Source organism: Zootoca vivipara, chromosome 6 (assembly GCF_965207765.1).
Source record: "Zootoca vivipara chromosome 6, rZooViv2.hap1.1, whole genome shotgun sequence".
NCBI lineage: Eukaryota > Metazoa > Chordata > Lepidosauria > Squamata > Lacertidae > Zootoca > Zootoca vivipara.
The window spans coordinates 78,374,003-78,390,253 of record NC_142589.1 but is presented as its reverse complement, the minus strand read 5'-3'; the positions used below and the strand labels follow the sequence as shown (position 1 = coordinate 78,390,253).

Here is a 16,251-nt window from a genome sequence, read left to right as displayed (position 1 = left end):
GGGATCTATTCTATATGCTCTTCCATTGAGCTATAGAGACCTTCCCCTTGTACTAACCTTTAGCCTTTATTGCTTGTTTGCCAAGCCTCAGTTATCAGCCGCCCACAAATGCCGATTTCAATCTGCCAGAGGCCAAGGGGTGCTGGCATCCGCCCCGGCGCCAGTGGAACAGAACCTCTAAAATTCGTGCTTGAGGGTTATTTTCGAAGGTTCAGGCACTAGCCTGTCACTGATGGGTACAGAGATTGCAAGATTGTGGGGATATAACAGTCCCGGTTCTGATGAACAATGAATTTTGAGATGGCCCTCCTTGTTATTTTAGGTCTCCGTTCTATTCAAAGACCCATTCCCTGGACTCCTGGAGAGTTGGTTCAGAACCCCGAAAATGCCATGGAAGCTGCTGCAGAGTCAGCTTCCCACTGTAGCCCACTCTGAACAGCAGTAGCTTTTCAAGGTTACAGATGCCTTGAGATCCAGTCTTCAAGCTCGAAATTCCCATGGCTGAACCTTGGATGGACAAGAACCAGCAAGGGGGAAACTGGTTAAGGCAGTGGCTCGCAAGACTTTTCTTTCTGGGCCGTACTTTCAGAATAAAAATTGGCTCGCACCACACTGGATTTCTTTATTGGCAAGAAATACACGGGAAAACAAGAAGAAACAGCTCCTTGCTGTGCTTGATTTGTAACACAGAACACGACTGCTTTATAATATGATCACAGGACACCCGGAAAGTATAAAACAATGCAGCTACATAAGAATAGGAATCATTCCCAATATATAATGATAAATGAACATACCTAGTATGGATACAAACTCAGTGGGAGGTGTGGGCTCGCTTTGTGCTGGGTATTCTCATCTATATTAGGTCTAATTTGAGACAAGCAAACTCCCATCTCCTCATTGACCCAAAGAAGCATATCTCTTTTTCTGATATTCCACATTTTGTCAGTTGAAAATTCCTGTTCACAGCAATATGTCGTGGAGAATAGCTCTTGCTCTTATTTTGAAGATATCGATCCCTATTCCACAAACAGAAAAATTAATTCTGATCCCACGGGCAACAACCAATTTACACACCTCCAATTGGTGCACAGCCCAGAAGTGGCTGGAAAAGGGGGGGGGTCACACGCAAATCGGGGGTTGCTGTTTAAATGTTTCTTTGATTGTCCTTGAATCTTCCTGCCTCTCCCACCCTTTGAGAACCACTCGATTAAGGGGTGAGGTAAAGAGAGCCAGTGGCTCTCCAGGGTATTATTGGACTCCAACTCCCATGAAGCCGAGCTCCCAATAGACAAGGGCCGAGGGTGATGGGAGATGGCCTCCAACATCACTTGGAAGAGCCACAGGTTCCTTGCCACTTGCTGGATTTCTCTGGCACGCAAAAGGTCCCAAATGTGAAATGAATTCAACTTTTCTGCCTGTTGCTCATTGGGAGCAAACTTCTTTTTGTTTACCGCTTCCTGAAGCCCAGCATGCAATGCGGCTTCCCGTTCTCTCGGAATTTCATCTTCCCCGTTCGCAGCTACCAAAGAGGGCAGGGAAGACTTCTGGGCAGGTCTGGGTGCCTTCTTCGATTCTGGACCAGGGCAAGGCGGTCCGGGGAACGCTATGTGTTCTGTCAAGGGCTGAATTCCCGCAGGGGCACTGTACACAAGGGCTATAGGTGTGCAAAATTTGGCACAGGGTGTACACGACTCAGCGTCCTACTGAGCATGCTGCCAAGCTGCTAGTTCTTATGGATGCAAAAACAGGATTAGGTTGAGAGGTTGCAAAATAATAATCTGCATGCTCAGACTGCATGGTTTCAAACCACCAGAGAGAAAGCACAGCAGAATTTTGATGTGTATTATTATTCTATGTTCAAGTTTCAACCTAGCCCTGATGATAGACCTGTGGGATCTCAGGGAAGGGGTCAGCCTGACTCTCAGCTTATTTACTCAGGCAGAGGGAAGTCATACACTTTTATGAATATATTTTCAGCTTATTTCTTTACGGTGTTTTTTTTTTAACCTTTTTATTTGCAAACAGAATTAAAGTGGTACACCAATATAAGCAAACAAACTGAGCCGAGAACCAAAATCCTTGCTGCGGTGTTAACTGAAGCAGCGATTATTCTCTGCCAAAATAATCTCCTCTCCTCCCAGAGCAATGATTGCGTTTTAAATGTTTCTTTCCGGTTCTACCACTAACCTTCCTTTGGGTGGGGAAGCACCGTTTTCAGAAGGAAGGCCTCTACCCCTCCTAAGGCGTAACACAGCTTGAAAGCTGCATGGCTGAGCCAGTATCTGAAGGCACTTGCTGCCCCCCTTTCTCTCGCAGGGGGTCCTGGAGTCCAGTCTCGCCCGCGGCCAAAGTGGCAGCCCACCCTTACTGCTCTTGGTGGGGGCTTGCTGCCTTTTGCTGCAAGACCAGAGCAGCTACAGCTTGGAGTAGGTTATCTGCCTGGTTGACTTCTTCTCCATGATGCCCTGGGCAGACTTGAGGATGTCCTCTGTCTGAAGCATGCTCATGTTCCAGGTAGCCTGCAGGGCAGAAACAAACCGGGCTCAGAAGAGGGCTTCTGGGGGGGCGGGAAAAAGGAAGAAAAATGGAAGAGAGGAAAAGAAAAGAGAGAAAGAAGGGGGGGAATCAAAGGGACTTATGATTTGCATTTTTCAGTTATATACAAAAAATTATTCGAAATATTTTCTCTAGGCTAACATCCAGCTATTCTACCTTCTGCTAAGTGATACTTTCCCATCCTTGGGACCGAAACATCTCAAATTCATTAGTTACAGTCAAACTTCAGCTGTCGAACGTAATCCATTCGGGTTCTGAAATGTTCGACAACCGAGGCACAGCTTCTGATTGGTTGCAGGAGTTTCCTGCACTCAAGCAGAAGACATGTAGGTCATTCGGCTTCCAAAAAACGTTCGAAAGCCAGAGCATTTACTTGCGGGTTTTCAGCGTTCGGGAGCCGAAACGTTCCAAAACGGAGGCATTCGGGAGCAGAGGTTTGACTGTCTATGGACTGTTACAGGTGACACATAACCCTTGTTCCACATTTGTAAGAAATCTATTTTTCAGTGTGGCAGCACCCGCACTTGGGGGACTCCCTGCCTGCTGACACCAGGCAAGGGGCCTTCACTTTTTCCAGCCCCTAACAAAAACCATTTAACTAGAAATGCTGGTGTGGCTCAGAGCAGCCCCCCCCCCCTAGCATTCAAGATTAACTCAGGCCCATTCACTTCAATGGGCTTGATTTGAGCAGAACTTGGCTGGACACATCCCTGAAAGTCTGCTGGGCACGCTGGGCACAGCAGGAACAGAAAAGTCAGAGCCTGCAATTCTGCAGCCCGGCAAGCATGTTGTGCAAATCACTTTATTGCTTTATTGCACTACACTTGCTTCTGCTGGTGCCGAATCCTAGAAACCAAGGGCGGCTGCACTTTGTTCCTGTTGCAAAACGGGAACAAAGGGCAAAATGCATTTATGAGTTGTACGGAGCCAGTTTAGGTGGAAGCCTTCCTGCAAAATGCTATCTATCTCAGGGATGGGGAATGTAGTTAAACCTGTGGGCTGCATTACCTTCTGGAGGCTGCATGCTGGTGATGGCCGGGGCCAGAGGCAGAAGTGGGAGGAGCAACCCATGCAAATTTTGCTTTGTTAACAGTAGGCTAGTTTCTGCACACATCCCTCTCCATCCTCCAGCCAGGCTTCATCCACCCAAGAGGCACTGTCAGACTTGGAGGGCATATTCCAGCCAGGCAAAAACAGGCAAGGAAGGTTGTGAAGCAAAGCTGGTGAGGGGTGCAGCCCGGGGAAGAGTCCCGAGGGCCAGGTAGGAAGGATTGGAGGGCCACTCTTAGCCTCTGGCTTGGCAGTGGTGGCTGCAGCCAAAAGGCCTTTGAAATCTCTGCTCTGTTTCTTGGAGGGTCCGGGCGGCAAACCCAAGACTCCCTACTCTGCAAAGCCCCAGTGCCCCATGACACTCACCATATACTTCAGGCCTTCAGACACAGGGTGGTCCCTGGAGTAGACCAGGTTGACTTTGGTGCCCTGCACAGCAACCGGACTCTTGCTGGCAATCTCGGTGGCCAAGTCGAAGGCGCTCTGCATCATGATCTCCTTATCTTGGAAGACACGGCTGAGCGGGGGTGGGAAGCAGGATGGTATGATTAAGCCAAGGGGGAGAGTTCTGACATTAGAATAACTGGAAGGGACCCTGGGGGCCATCTAGTCCAACCCAGGGCAATGATGGAGGAGGACATCATCTCACTTCGTTTTCCATGCCAAAGGTGGGGGAGTTAGAAGAAAAAAAACCACATGTGAAGTTGTCCTTCTAAAAGGGGAAATTCACTGGCATCTCTTTTCGGGGGGTTATTTATAAGACATATTCAACACACTCGGAAAGTATTTGTAGTCAGTAACCTCTGAGGTTCCTTTTGGGCATAATGGTTACTGAAAAGAGACTCCTGTGAATTTGCCAGTCGTCCCTAAAATCATGTAAGAGAGCAGCCGTGTAAATTACAGCGGAATAAAGCAATTAACGCTCTTGATTTGTCGCCTTGCATCTCTCTATTGTGGTCTTGCTTAGCTGCCTGAAGTTAACAAACCCCCCAAGTGCTAGGGAGTGAGGAAACCTCAGGCCTGGGGGTAGGTGGGCAGGAAATGTGGCTCCCCAGGCCTTTCCATCTGGGCCCCTTAAACCCACCCCCACCCTTCTTCTCCCCAGGCCAAACTCCTCAGTGCCCCACCTGGATAAATCCTCAGCTCATGAAGCTCGCACTGGCTCACAACCTACCTCACAGGGTTGTTGTGGAGATTAAATGAGGGGGCAGGAGAACCAAGCGTGCCACCTTGAACTCCTCAGAGGACAAGGTGGAATATAAACGCCATAAACAATAAACGTGATCTTCAACTGTGGCCAGACCTCCTGCTTACCGGGAGGGGCGAGAGTCACAGCCGTTGGCCCAGACATGCGGAAGACGGCTTACAACCCAACCCACTTCAGCTTTTCCTCCTGTTTCACCCTGTTCAAGTGGTTCTTTGTTCCAGATCTTTCCTGGCTCTTTAAGTATTCCTTATTTTATTTTTTGAGATGTGGCTTCCAGGACGATTCCAGGCAAGGGATTTTGCAGGGCCTTAGGGCCTTTAGCCACTCTCATTTACATCCCCACCCCCAAACCCTTCCCCTAATAATTTCCAGACTCGTGACTTTGCTGGACAGAGGCCATGAAATGAAAAGGGGAACCTGCCTCCCTCAAAAGAGGGTTGTGGGCCGAGGAGGAAGTGCTGTTATCAGCCCCACACAATTATGAATAGGCGGACTGTCTGGGGGAATGTGCCACATACCTGACCAGGCCGCTGCTCTCAGCCTCGGGGGCCATCATCTTCCTGGCAGTGAAAGCCAACTCGTTGACAAGGCTGGGAGGAGGAGGAAAGAATCAGCAGGTCAGGTAAATTTCTCCTTCATGGAGAAGGAAGTGGGGGCATTTCTCCCTGCAGGGCAAAGCCAAACTGTCTGCTGAACTACCAACTCTTGTGGTTTTGTAAATCATTCTCCAGTTGGATGGGACACCAAGGGTTTTATTATGTATTTTGCATTCCCATTTTGTCTTTTTCTGTTGTGAACCGGCCTAGGGAGGTATAGTAAAGGTAAAGGGACTCCTGACAGTTAAGTCCAGTAGCGAACGACTCTGGGGTTGCGGCGCTCATCTCGCTTTACAGGCCGAGGGAGCCGGTGTTTGTCCAGACAGCTTTCCGGGTCATGTGGCCAGAATGACTAAGCCGCTTCTGGCGAACCAGAGCAGCGCACGGAAACGCCGTTTACCTTCCCGCTGTACTTGCACTTTGAGGTGCTTTCGAACTGCTAGGTTGGCAGGAGCTGGGACCGAGCAACGGGAGCTCACCCCGTCGCGGGGATTCGAACTGCCAACCTTCCGATCGGCAAGCCCAAGAGGCTCAGTGGTTTAGACCACAGCGCCACCCGCGTCCCGCGGTATATAAACCTAATAAATAATAATAATCTAATCCAATCCCCTTCAATGCAGCTAAAGAATCCCTGACAGGGGGCTCCCATCCTGTTTGGAAACCTTCAATGAAGGAAAGTATGCCACCTTCAAACCCTCCCTGCCATTCTAGGCCAAGAACGGGAGACCCCTGCCCCAAAAGCCACATTTGGCCCTCCAGGCCTCTGTATATGGCCCTCAGGAGACTCAGTAGAGCACGCACCCTGCCAAGCCAGCTTGGCTTTGCATCCTCCTTAAGCGTTTCTGCCTGGCTGGAATGGGTCCTTGAATAATATAATAATAATAATAATAATAATAATAATAATAATAATAATAATAATATGCCGCCCATCTGACTGGGTTGCCCGAGCCATTCTGGGTGGCTTCCAGCAAATTAAAACATCAAACTCAGTTAAGACATCAAACATTAAAAACTTCCCGATACAGGGCTGCCTTCAGAGGTCTTCTAAAAGTCAAATAGTTGTTTATCTCCTTGACATGTGACGGGAGGGCGTTCCACAGGGCGGGCGCCAATGCCGAGAAGGCCTGGTTCCCCTGTAGCCTCACTTCTCTCAGTGAGGGAACCGCCAGAATTGGTGGTGGATCACAGTGTGTAGGCTGAACCATGGGGGAGGTGGAGACCCTCCCTAAAGTATACAGGGCTGAGGCTGTTTAGGGCTTTAAAGGTCAGCGCCGACACTCTGAATGGTGCTTGCAAATGTAACGTAATGCTTCTTGATTACATGTGAAGGATGTTTGTGCCAACCACGGAAAGGGTGAATTTTCACATTTGTTGCTCCGCCCCTTTTGCTTCTGGCCCTGCTCACCACTGGCACATGCCCAGAAATACCATATTTTTCCGTGTGCAGTATAACACGCCCCCGTGTATAGGACGCCCCCTATTTTGAGGGACTCCAAATTAGGAAAATGGGGAGAGATTGCCCAGTGGTTAAGCTTTTTTAACATGCTTTTTAATAAAAAAACACCTTGTCTTATACACGGAAAACTACGGCAAATGTGGTCCTTCCCCACCCATTTCTAAGCAGACAGAGCTGGCAGCTGGCTCCCCATGATGCCTTGGGGCACATGGGGCCTCTGAAGCTCCCACAACACCCAGCTCTCTCTGTCAAGACATGGGGTTCCAGGATGTGGTCTCTCCCCCCCCCCCCCGGCTTACCGCTTCTCTCTTGCAACCGAGAAGGGGCTCACTGTGCCCCAATCAATGTCACCAATGCGATTACCTCCCTTACAAGCCGCAAGAGGGAGGGAGGAAAGGAAGCAAAGCTGAAAGGGAAGCAAGCACTGACCTCCGATTTCCGATGATATGAGGCAGCCGTTGCAAAACGCCAACGTCGGCTGCCAAACCAACGTCCACTTCCTGGAGGGAGGAGGAGAGACGGGTTCAGGCGTCCCGTGACACAGAAGGAAAAGGTCAAAGCGCTTTGGGCTGAGATAAAGGGAAGGGCTGTAGCTCGGGGGACGGACGGGGGCAGACCATCTGCAGAAGGCCCCCGGTTCCCTCTTTTGACACCTTCCTGGCAGGGATGGGCATGTTGAGAACATATGAGCTGGATCAGGCCATTGGCTCATGGAATCCAGCATCCCCTTCCCACAGTGGCCAACCAGATGCATCAATGGGAAACCTGCAAGCAGGACACGAGCAGCAGAGCCCTCTCTCCTCCTGCGGTTCCCAGCAACTGGTATTCAGAAGCGTGGCTGCCTCCGACCGTGGAGGCAGAGCAGAGCCATCGTGGCTGGTAGCCGTCTTCTTTTAAAAGCCATCCAATACGGTGGCCGTAATTGCTTTCTGCGGGAGCAAGTTCCAGAGTTTAACCACAGACTCTCCCATTGTAAACTAATAAAAAATATATTTAGGTTGCAAAAAACAAACAAACAAAAAACCCTAGACTCTCCAAGTATTCCTGTTTTCCAGGGACAGCCCCGGATTTAGAGAAGCCATCCCGGTTTCTGATTTGATCCTGGAATGTCCCGATTTTCCTTAGGACGTCCCTATTTTCACCCAAGAAATGTTGGAGGGTATGGCAAGACGTCCCTATTTTTATTGGAGAAATCTCGCGAGGGTCTGGAGTTACGTGACCCACCGAGCCAAGGAGACAAGTAACCAGACAAACCTTCAGAAGGCAACTGAAGGCAACCGTTCAGACCCTCCAAGTTCCCCTATTTTCCAGGGACAGTCCCGGATTGACAGAAGCCGTCCCTGTTTCTGATTTGATCCCAAAATGTTCCACTTTTCTGCAGGACGTCCCTATTTTCATTGGAGAAATGTTGGGAGGGCATGGAGTTATCTGATCCTCGACCCATCAGAACGCAGCCCTTGCTCAGGGAATTTTTAAAATGTTTTTATGATGCTTCTAGATATGTTGGAAGCTGCCCAGAGCGGCTGGGGCAACCCAGTCAGGGGGGTGGGGTATAAATAATAAAATTATTATTAGTGCTGATGTTGTTGTGGAATAGGGTGTCCCTCTTTTCATCAGAGAAATGCTGGAGGGTATGTAACTATGCACTGAAACATTGTCTTATGTTTCTCCTGAATTTTCCTGAATGTCCCTTGTCTGGAATCCTGGAGAGCTTCTGCTGCTGCCAGTCACTGTAGTTAATACTGAGCTAGACCAGGCATCCCCAAACATGGCCCTCCAGATGTTTTGGGACAACAGTTCCCATCATCCCTGACCACTGGCTCTGTTAGCTAGGGATGATGGGAGTTGTAGTCCCAAAACATCTGGAGGGCCGAGTTTGGGGGTGCCTGAGCTAGACAGACCAAGGGTATGACTTGGTGTAAGGAAGCTTCCTCTGTTCCTAAGGGGCTTGGAGCAAGACTACCAAAGCCAGGTAGGTTTCCTGGGGAAGAAAGATGATAGGACCTCTCACAACACACCTTAACCTGGAACCAGGCATCTTGAGTACAGTAGCGGATATCGCAGGCTGAGATGAGATTCATTCCTGCAGAGGGAAGAAGAACAGATAAGGAATGCTGTTCATGTCCCAATAGAAGGATGCTCAGCAGCTGAGCAACATTCAGCACATTTCCAGATCTAGCGCCAGAATATTTATTTATATAGTGCAGAAGCTGATTAATACGGCGGCGAATCTAAACGGTTCACATAAAGCATTCTGAATGCAAATAATTTTTTTAAAATTAGATTTATTTACTGCCCTTCATCCAAAGATCTCAGGGCGGTTTGCAAGATAAAAACACTAGATAAAAGCACAAATAGTTAAAATATTAGAAAAAGTCAGCAACATATTGATAATGTTGCTACACTTTGCAAACCACTTTATTATTATTATTATTATTATTATTATTATTATTATTATTATTATTATTATTATTGCAGTCAAGTGATATACACGTTTTGTTAAATAAATATATGAGCGTGCCGCAACAATACTCGGCAGAACTTCCTAAAAAGCGAGGGAAACTATTTATGTGAAACTGAGCAAGGAACACATCCACCAAAAGAAAAAAAGAAAAAACAGGGTTGAGAGTCCAGGAAAGCCTGGGTTATATGTTTTAAACATTATATATTTAATACAGTGGTGCCTCGCTAGACGAATTTAATTCGTTCCACGGGTCTTTTCTTATAACACAAAATTCGTCTAGCGAATCCCATAGGAATGCATTGAATTTTTTTTTGCTCATAGGAATGCATTAATTGAATTTCAATGCATTCCTATAGGAAACCGCGATTCGCTAGACGAATTTTTCATAAAACAAATTCGTCTAGCGAGGCAACCTCCACTAGAAAAAACCTTTCGTTAAGCCGAAATTTCGTTAAGCAGGGCATTCGTTAAGCGAGGCACCACTGTATGTCCGGGAAGCTGCAACCAGGTGCAGACCTGCTTTGCTTCAACTGTGTGACATCCCCTGGTCCCTGCAGATTACACCCATTTAAGAGAAAGGAAAGTTGATTATGTGGCTGAAGTGTGGATCAAATGCATTTAAGAATGGTGTGTGTGTGTGTGTGTGTGTGTGTGTGTGTGTGTGTGTGTATATATATATATATAATAAACATTACAACACTGCCCCCTGCAGTTGGGATAGCTGAGGGAGTTTAAAAGACACAAACTCCAAAGATTGCCCCATCCGAAGGACTCTGCCAGTTAACGCCAGTTTTCTAAGCCTGGGGTCAGCAACCTTTTTCAGCCGTGGGCCGGTCCACCGTCCCTCAGACCATGTGGTGGGCCAGACAATATTTTTTGGGGGGGAAATGAACGAATTCCTATGGCCCACAAATAACCCAGAGATGCATTTTAAATAAAAGCACACATTCTACTCATGTAAAAACCATACTGATTCCTGGGCCGTCTGCAGGGTGGATTGAGAAGGCAATTGGGCCGCATCCAGCCCAGGGGCCTTAGGTTGCCTACCCCTGCTAAGCCATTGGTCTGAGAGGCTACACTGATTCAGCAGCAGATGGCATCTTCAATGCCGCAAAGCTATTGTGGGTAGTTAAAGGGAAGAAGAGACCAATAATGAAAGGGAGATGCATGCATGGCTCTAGATCAGGCATCCCCAAACTGCGGCCCTCCAGCTGTTTTGGCCTACAACTCCCATGTTCCCTAGCTAACAGGACCAGTGGTCGGGGAAGATGGGAATTGTAGTCCAAAACATCTGGAGGGCTGAAGTTTGGGGATGCCTGCTCTAGATGTATTGGTTGGGTGCTGGGAACTCGTGGGGGGAATCCCTCTAAAAGGCTGAACGCCAGTATGCCGGTGCTCCTCTCAAGGATACCTTCCGAAAGATATGACGGTGTGCAAGGGGATAAAAGATGCTTTCTGGAGGTAAGAGCTGTTTGAGAGTGGAACGGATTCCCTCGGGAGGTGGTGGAGACCAGGGTTCGAATCCGCCCTTGGCTATGAAGCTCACTGGATGAGAACTTGGGCCAGTCACTGCCTCTCAGACTAACCTACTTCGCAGGGGTGTTTTGGGGATTAAATGAGACGAGGGAGAGCTAGGTATGCCACCTCAAGCTCCTTGAAGGAAAAGTTGGGGTATAAAAGAAAGACATTTGAACTAAGGACCCAACACAAATCTTCACATATCTCAAGGGCTGTCACATGGACGATGGAGCGAGCTTGTTTTTCTCTCCTGCTCTGGAGGGTAGCCATCTTAAGCAGGCCTTCCTCAACCTTCCCCAGGGCATCTTAAGACCTGTGCACCCCAAGGAAAGGCAGCCAGCCAGCGTGGTATAGCAGTCAGAGTGCCGGGCTGGGACGTGGGAGACCAGGGTTCAAATCCCCGCTTGGCTATGGAGCTCACTGGGTGACCTTGGGCCAGTCACTGCCTCTCAGTATATCCTTCTTCACAGGGGATAAATCAGGGAGAGAAGTATGCCACTTTGAGCCCCTTGGAGGAAAAGTGGGATACAAATGTGGAAGGAAGGAAGGAAGGAAGGAAGGAAGGAAGGAAGGAAGGAAGGAAGGAAGGAAGGAAGGAAGGAAGGACATTAAGCCACTGCTGAAATGCCAGATTTGGCTCACGGTTATCTGTTGCAACATCCACAAAACTATTGCAGTTGTGAGGGGGAATGGTGGGAGCGGGGAAGAGGTCAGGTTATTTATGACGCAAGTGTTGCAGACTCACCTGCTCCAATGCAGCCCCCGTGGGTGGCAACAATTACAGGCTTAGGGCACTAAAAGACAAAGGAATGGTTAGCCGTGGATGGAGATGGTTTCTCATCCAAGGGTGGGGCCAACTGCAGGATCAGCCTACTCACCTTCTCCAATACCGTGAAGGTTTCTTGATACTCCCGGATCTTCTGGCGGATGTTCCAAGCCTTCCGGGCTGTGTCGTCTCCTGGCAGCATCAGGAACGTGCTGCCCATCTCCATCAAGTCAATACCTGCAGGGCAAGAGCATGGGAGAACCAGGACGGCCCACATTACTCCCAACTAAGCACAACACCCCGTTTCATTCTGTGCCACTGCTTTGCTCAAAAGAAACTTCCGGGCTTCTTCAGAAAACCTGTTTGTTTATCCTGATTTGCTTGCACAAAGCTTATGCAGTGGTTAGGCTGCCCAAGCTTTATTGAGCATTTGAGCATCCTTTTGTATGTGGGACAGGTTATGGGATGCGGGTGGCGCTGTGGGTTAAACCACCAGAGAGCCTAGGGCTTGCTGGTCAGAAGGTCGGTGGTTTGAATCCCTGCGACAGGGTGAGCTCCCGTTGCTCGGTCCCTGCTCCTGCCAACCTAGCAGTTTGAAAGCACCTCAAAGTGCAAGTAGATAAATAGGTACCGCTCCGGTGGGAAGGTAAACGGCGTTTCCGTGTACTGCTCTGGTTCGCCAGAAGCGTTTTTGTCATGCTGGCCACATGACCTGGAAGCTGTATGCCGGCTCCCTCGGCTAGTAAAGCGAGATGAGCGCCGCAACCCCAGAGTCGTCCACGACTAGACCTAATGGTCAGGAGTCCCTTTACCTTTTATGAGACAATAAGCACTCATCCTTGCTTGCTTACATGGTATTTACACATTAATCAGTCTCTTGTCCCATACTTTTAAACGCATTTCCTGGCCACTTTCCAAACGGCAAAATGGCTTGTTTTAAAAAAGTAGATTTGTTGCACTAAGGTGACGGAGTCCTTTAAATTCACAACGCTAAAGTTACAGTATACGCTTGAACTCCTAAAATTGTGAGTGTCTGTAGGTACCCAACATATTGTTCCAAAGACCCCTACATTTTGTGTTGTGCAAAACACTTGTGCACGTGTGGTTTAATGCTCACCATAACAGTCAGCAAACTGTTTTTGTTTTGTTTTTTGTTTTTAAAAACACACATCTCTTTCACACACACGAGACACACTAGACTCTGCACAAACAAAAGGACAAGTGCTTTTGCCAGGCTGGAATGCATCCTTGCACTCCAGCAATGCCTTTTGTTTGTCAGGATGGAGAGGGGTGTGTGAGTGTTTGCAGTAATTGCCCTCCAGCCCATTTTCCCCTCTGCCTCCACTGACCACTGACATGTGGCCCTCAGAATGTTACCTGGAAGGGAATGCGGCCCTCCAGACAGAAAAGGTTCCCAGCTCCATTTTAAGAAGAGTTAAATCCCCCCCCAGGTGCCAGCCTCTGCAACAACCCAGGAACTTCCTACCCTAGAGCAGGAGAAACATCTTTCTAGCCCTCAGCATCTCTCCTCACTTACCTGCAGTGAACATTTTCCCAGCGCCAGATACCACCACCGCATGGCATTCAGAGTCCTGAGCAATCTTGTTGAAACACTCCACCATTTCCCTAGGACAAGAGGGAGGAGAGAGAGAGAGGCAGGTGGGTTGGGAGCACCTCCTGCCACCTGGAGAACACCTGCTAGCAGTGGGAGGAAGCCACTTGACTGAAACAGGTTTACGCATGTCTTGCCTAACAAGTCTGCTAAGCAATCTCATGTGGCGCCTCATAGAGGTGACAGCGTAAGACTGTGTACAAGGCTTCAACTTTAGAGAAGGGAGTACAATGGCATAAGCAGCCATCAGCAACGCCACCCACTGAGTTTATTCTGTGGCTTTTTCCTCCTCTGCAATCTCCAGTGTATCTTCTGATGTTGTGAAAAGGACCGGCTTCCAGAGGGGGGGGGGGGTCATCAACAGAATACCTATCGCTTGGGCATTTCTTTTGCTGGAGACAAGAGGGCTGAGGAGGTGGGACATTTCATCTTATCCATAAAATAAATTCTGAGCCCAACCCCCGCCAGCCCCCATTGCCCAGACAATTTGTTTCTGTGCTCCCAAGCCTACACACCCAGTCTTCAAAAACTGGCACGAATTCAGCCCGGTTGTAAAACTGAAAAGATATTTGCTGCTGATAAATCCAAGTTCTCGTTGCTTAGATTGCTCTTAAGCTGTGTTGCAAAAAAAAAAAGGGGGGGACAAACAAACAAAACACTTTCTGATGAAAATGATCCAAGGTCACATGCCTTAGTTTCTTATCCAATGGCTGAATGAATGCGCCTTGCTGTGTTAGGGTGCAGGTACTGGGCAATTGAGAAGCTGCACTGGTGCTACTGTGCTGGGTGTTCTGCCCTTACTAAGCCTCTTAAAAAGCAGGTTAGTTGGCTTCTTATGTACCATCTTCAAGACGCTCAGATTGTTGCATACTGAAAACAGATGCCCCCTCCTGCGATCTTTTCCATTACGTCCCTGTTACCTCCAGAAGGCAGCATTCATGGCATTCCTTTTCTCTGGCCGGTTGAGCTCCACGTGCAAAACCTTCTCTCTCACCCGCTCCAGCTTCAGAGTTTCATAGGTGTCCAAGGCCTTGGGCGTCTCCTGCGGTTGCGACGACATCATCCTTAACTGAGGCAGGGAGCAGGACGGGTCAACAGGTCTAGGGGGGGGGGAGGCAAAAACACACTGTTAATGGGGAAGCCCCTCTGCCATGGGATCAAACAAAATGAGTGAGTTCTTGAAGGGGATTAAGCAAGAAGGAGAGATAAAACCACGTATGTGCCACCTTAAGCTACTTGAAGGAAAAGGTTGGATAGAAATACAATGCAATAAATCAGCTTAGGTTTCAAAGTGCCTGGAAAGGGGTGGCGCTAATAACACTCATCTTATTATTATTATTTTAGCCCCCAACGCACCCAATGAAAAAAGAGAGAAACCCGCTAGCAAAGTCGCCTCACAATCCTCAGGAAGCCATTTAAAAACAGGAGACTTTATTTACTGTTGAGTGACCTTTGCCCTACTTCGGAGAGAGGAAGGGCGACAAGAAAGGCAAAAGAGTCTCTGACGGGGGGGGGGGAGGTGGGAGTAATAAATAAGTAAATAAACGAATGGATAAATAAAGTAAAGCAACAAGAAGGAGGACAGAGATTTGGGGTTCAGTGCCACCCGTTGTGCCGACGGCCCCATCCACTCCATTTCTCTTTTCCGTCTAAATCCAAGGAAGCAGCCACGGCCACGGTCATTTCTTATTGGTATATATCCTTATGTTCTTAAACAGATTATATACTGTATATGCAAGTAGTTTTTGAATCCTATTAGTGCTTAATCCCCACCTCCCACCCCAAGGTTGTTTTTCAAACATACACACGCACACACCAAATCCCCTCATGTTTTAAGGCGGTTCTTGTTTTTAACCCGCAGGCTGGCTGCCTTGAGCCCCTGCAATAAAATAAAATAAATAGGGAAAAGACGCGTTTTCCCTCCACAAGGAGAGCAAAAAGAGGACAGAAATGGGGCAGGTGAGAAGGAACCCCCCTCCAAGGAAGTGGGGAACCCCCCCCCCCACTCACGCCTAGGCAGGAGACGCCTCAAAACGGCTCCCGCTGCCACCGCCATGTCTTCCTCCGACTGACGGACGACGGTGGGCGGGGCGGCGGGAGGCCGCATCACAGAGTCGGCAGGCTAGAAGGTCCCCTCATATAGCTCCTCCTCCGCTCCAGCCAGCCAATCGTCGCCCCCGCCGGTCCCACTTCTTCTCTCTCGCGCGCGCACCATCCAATCGGTTCGTCGCACCTCCCCCCCCCTTTCTTGCTGCGCCGGAAGGAGCACGTGAGCGAGGGGAAGCTGGAAGCGCCGCTGGAAGTTTGCCGTGCCATAGAATAGAGAGCCCATCTTGGGAGTCAAGTAACACAGAAAAGGAATTCCTTCAGTAGCACCTTAAAGACCAACTAAGTTTTTATTTTGGTATGAGCTTTCGTGTGCATGCACACTTTGTCAGAAAAGGAAGTTCAGCAGTTGATCCTCGGGGAATCTCCCGCTCAGCGTCCCTGCTACAAGTCTCTTGCAAGGGAGGTTGGGGGAAAGTTTTGGGGGGGGGATTTATGTCAATTATTACTAAACTCAAGGCTGGATAAATACTTTGATTTTTCAGTTACAGAAATTGAAGCGTTGCTTCTGTTCTTAAAATATTATTATGGTAGGGAAGATCATCTTAGATGGGGAACAACAGTAACATCACATTACCCGTTTTTCAAACTTTGGAGCGAGTATGAAAACTTAACTGGTACACAAACGAGTTGCAGGCAGGTGGTGGTCATCTCTCACCATCCATGGCATTTTTTGGCATTTCGTTCATGACTGGAAGCCACTGAATTTTAAAAGCAGGCACTGTATAAATATTTAGGCTGCAATGCTGTTAAATGCACACTTGTGAGGAAATAAAGCTCATAAGAGAAATCCACTTCCAAGTAAATAAGGTTGGCCCTCGACTATAGAACAGTTGAGCCTTCTGGGAGAGAGCACCATATGGAGGTAAGCAGATCACACACATTACTATCGCTCTTTTTATTCCTGTAGTCTTTGC

The 16,251-nt window shown here is 48.5% G+C and overlaps 1 protein-coding gene across 2 annotated transcripts; it reads right to left on the bottom strand.

Moving 5' to 3' along the window:
* Positions 1–602: 602 nt before the first annotated feature.
* On the bottom strand, positions 603–15,298 carry ECH1 (enoyl-CoA hydratase 1). Of its 2 annotated transcripts, none has more exons than XR_015950713.1 (10): positions 15,239–15,298; positions 14,149–14,328; positions 13,154–13,242; positions 11,729–11,853; positions 11,596–11,644; positions 8,887–8,951; positions 7,298–7,368; positions 5,335–5,406; positions 3,976–4,257; positions 603–2,522 (listed from the first exon to the last, which is right to left on the bottom strand). XR_015950713.1 is itself a non-coding variant. In XM_035117977.3 (10 exons), the coding sequence occupies exons 2-10, from the start codon at positions 14,289–14,291 to the stop codon at positions 2,418–2,420; spliced, it is 870 nt and encodes a 289-aa protein (XP_034973868.2). In that variant the 5' UTR covers positions 14,292–14,328; positions 15,239–15,298; the 3' UTR covers positions 603–2,417. The 2 variants fall into 2 exon arrangements, 1 of the variants encoding a protein (XP_034973868.2); XM_035117977.3 differs by having other exon boundaries at positions 3,976–4,126.
* Positions 15,299–16,251: the final 953 nt, after the last annotated feature.

Excerpts from the sequence above, each read along its gene's own strand:
- ECH1 (XM_035117977.3), bottom strand. The coding sequence starts at position 14,291 with ATGATGTCGTCGCAACCGCAGGAGACGCCCAAGGCCTTGGACACCTAT. Across the intron at positions 8,952-11,595 it reads CGGGGGCTGCATTGGAGCAG|GAATGAATCTCATCTCAGCC; the intron begins GTGAGTCTGCAA and ends TTCCCTCTGCAG. Across the intron at positions 2,523-3,975 it reads CTGAAGGCCTGAAGTATATG|GCTACCTGGAACATGAGCAT; the intron begins GTGAGTGTCATG and ends TCTGCCCTGCAG.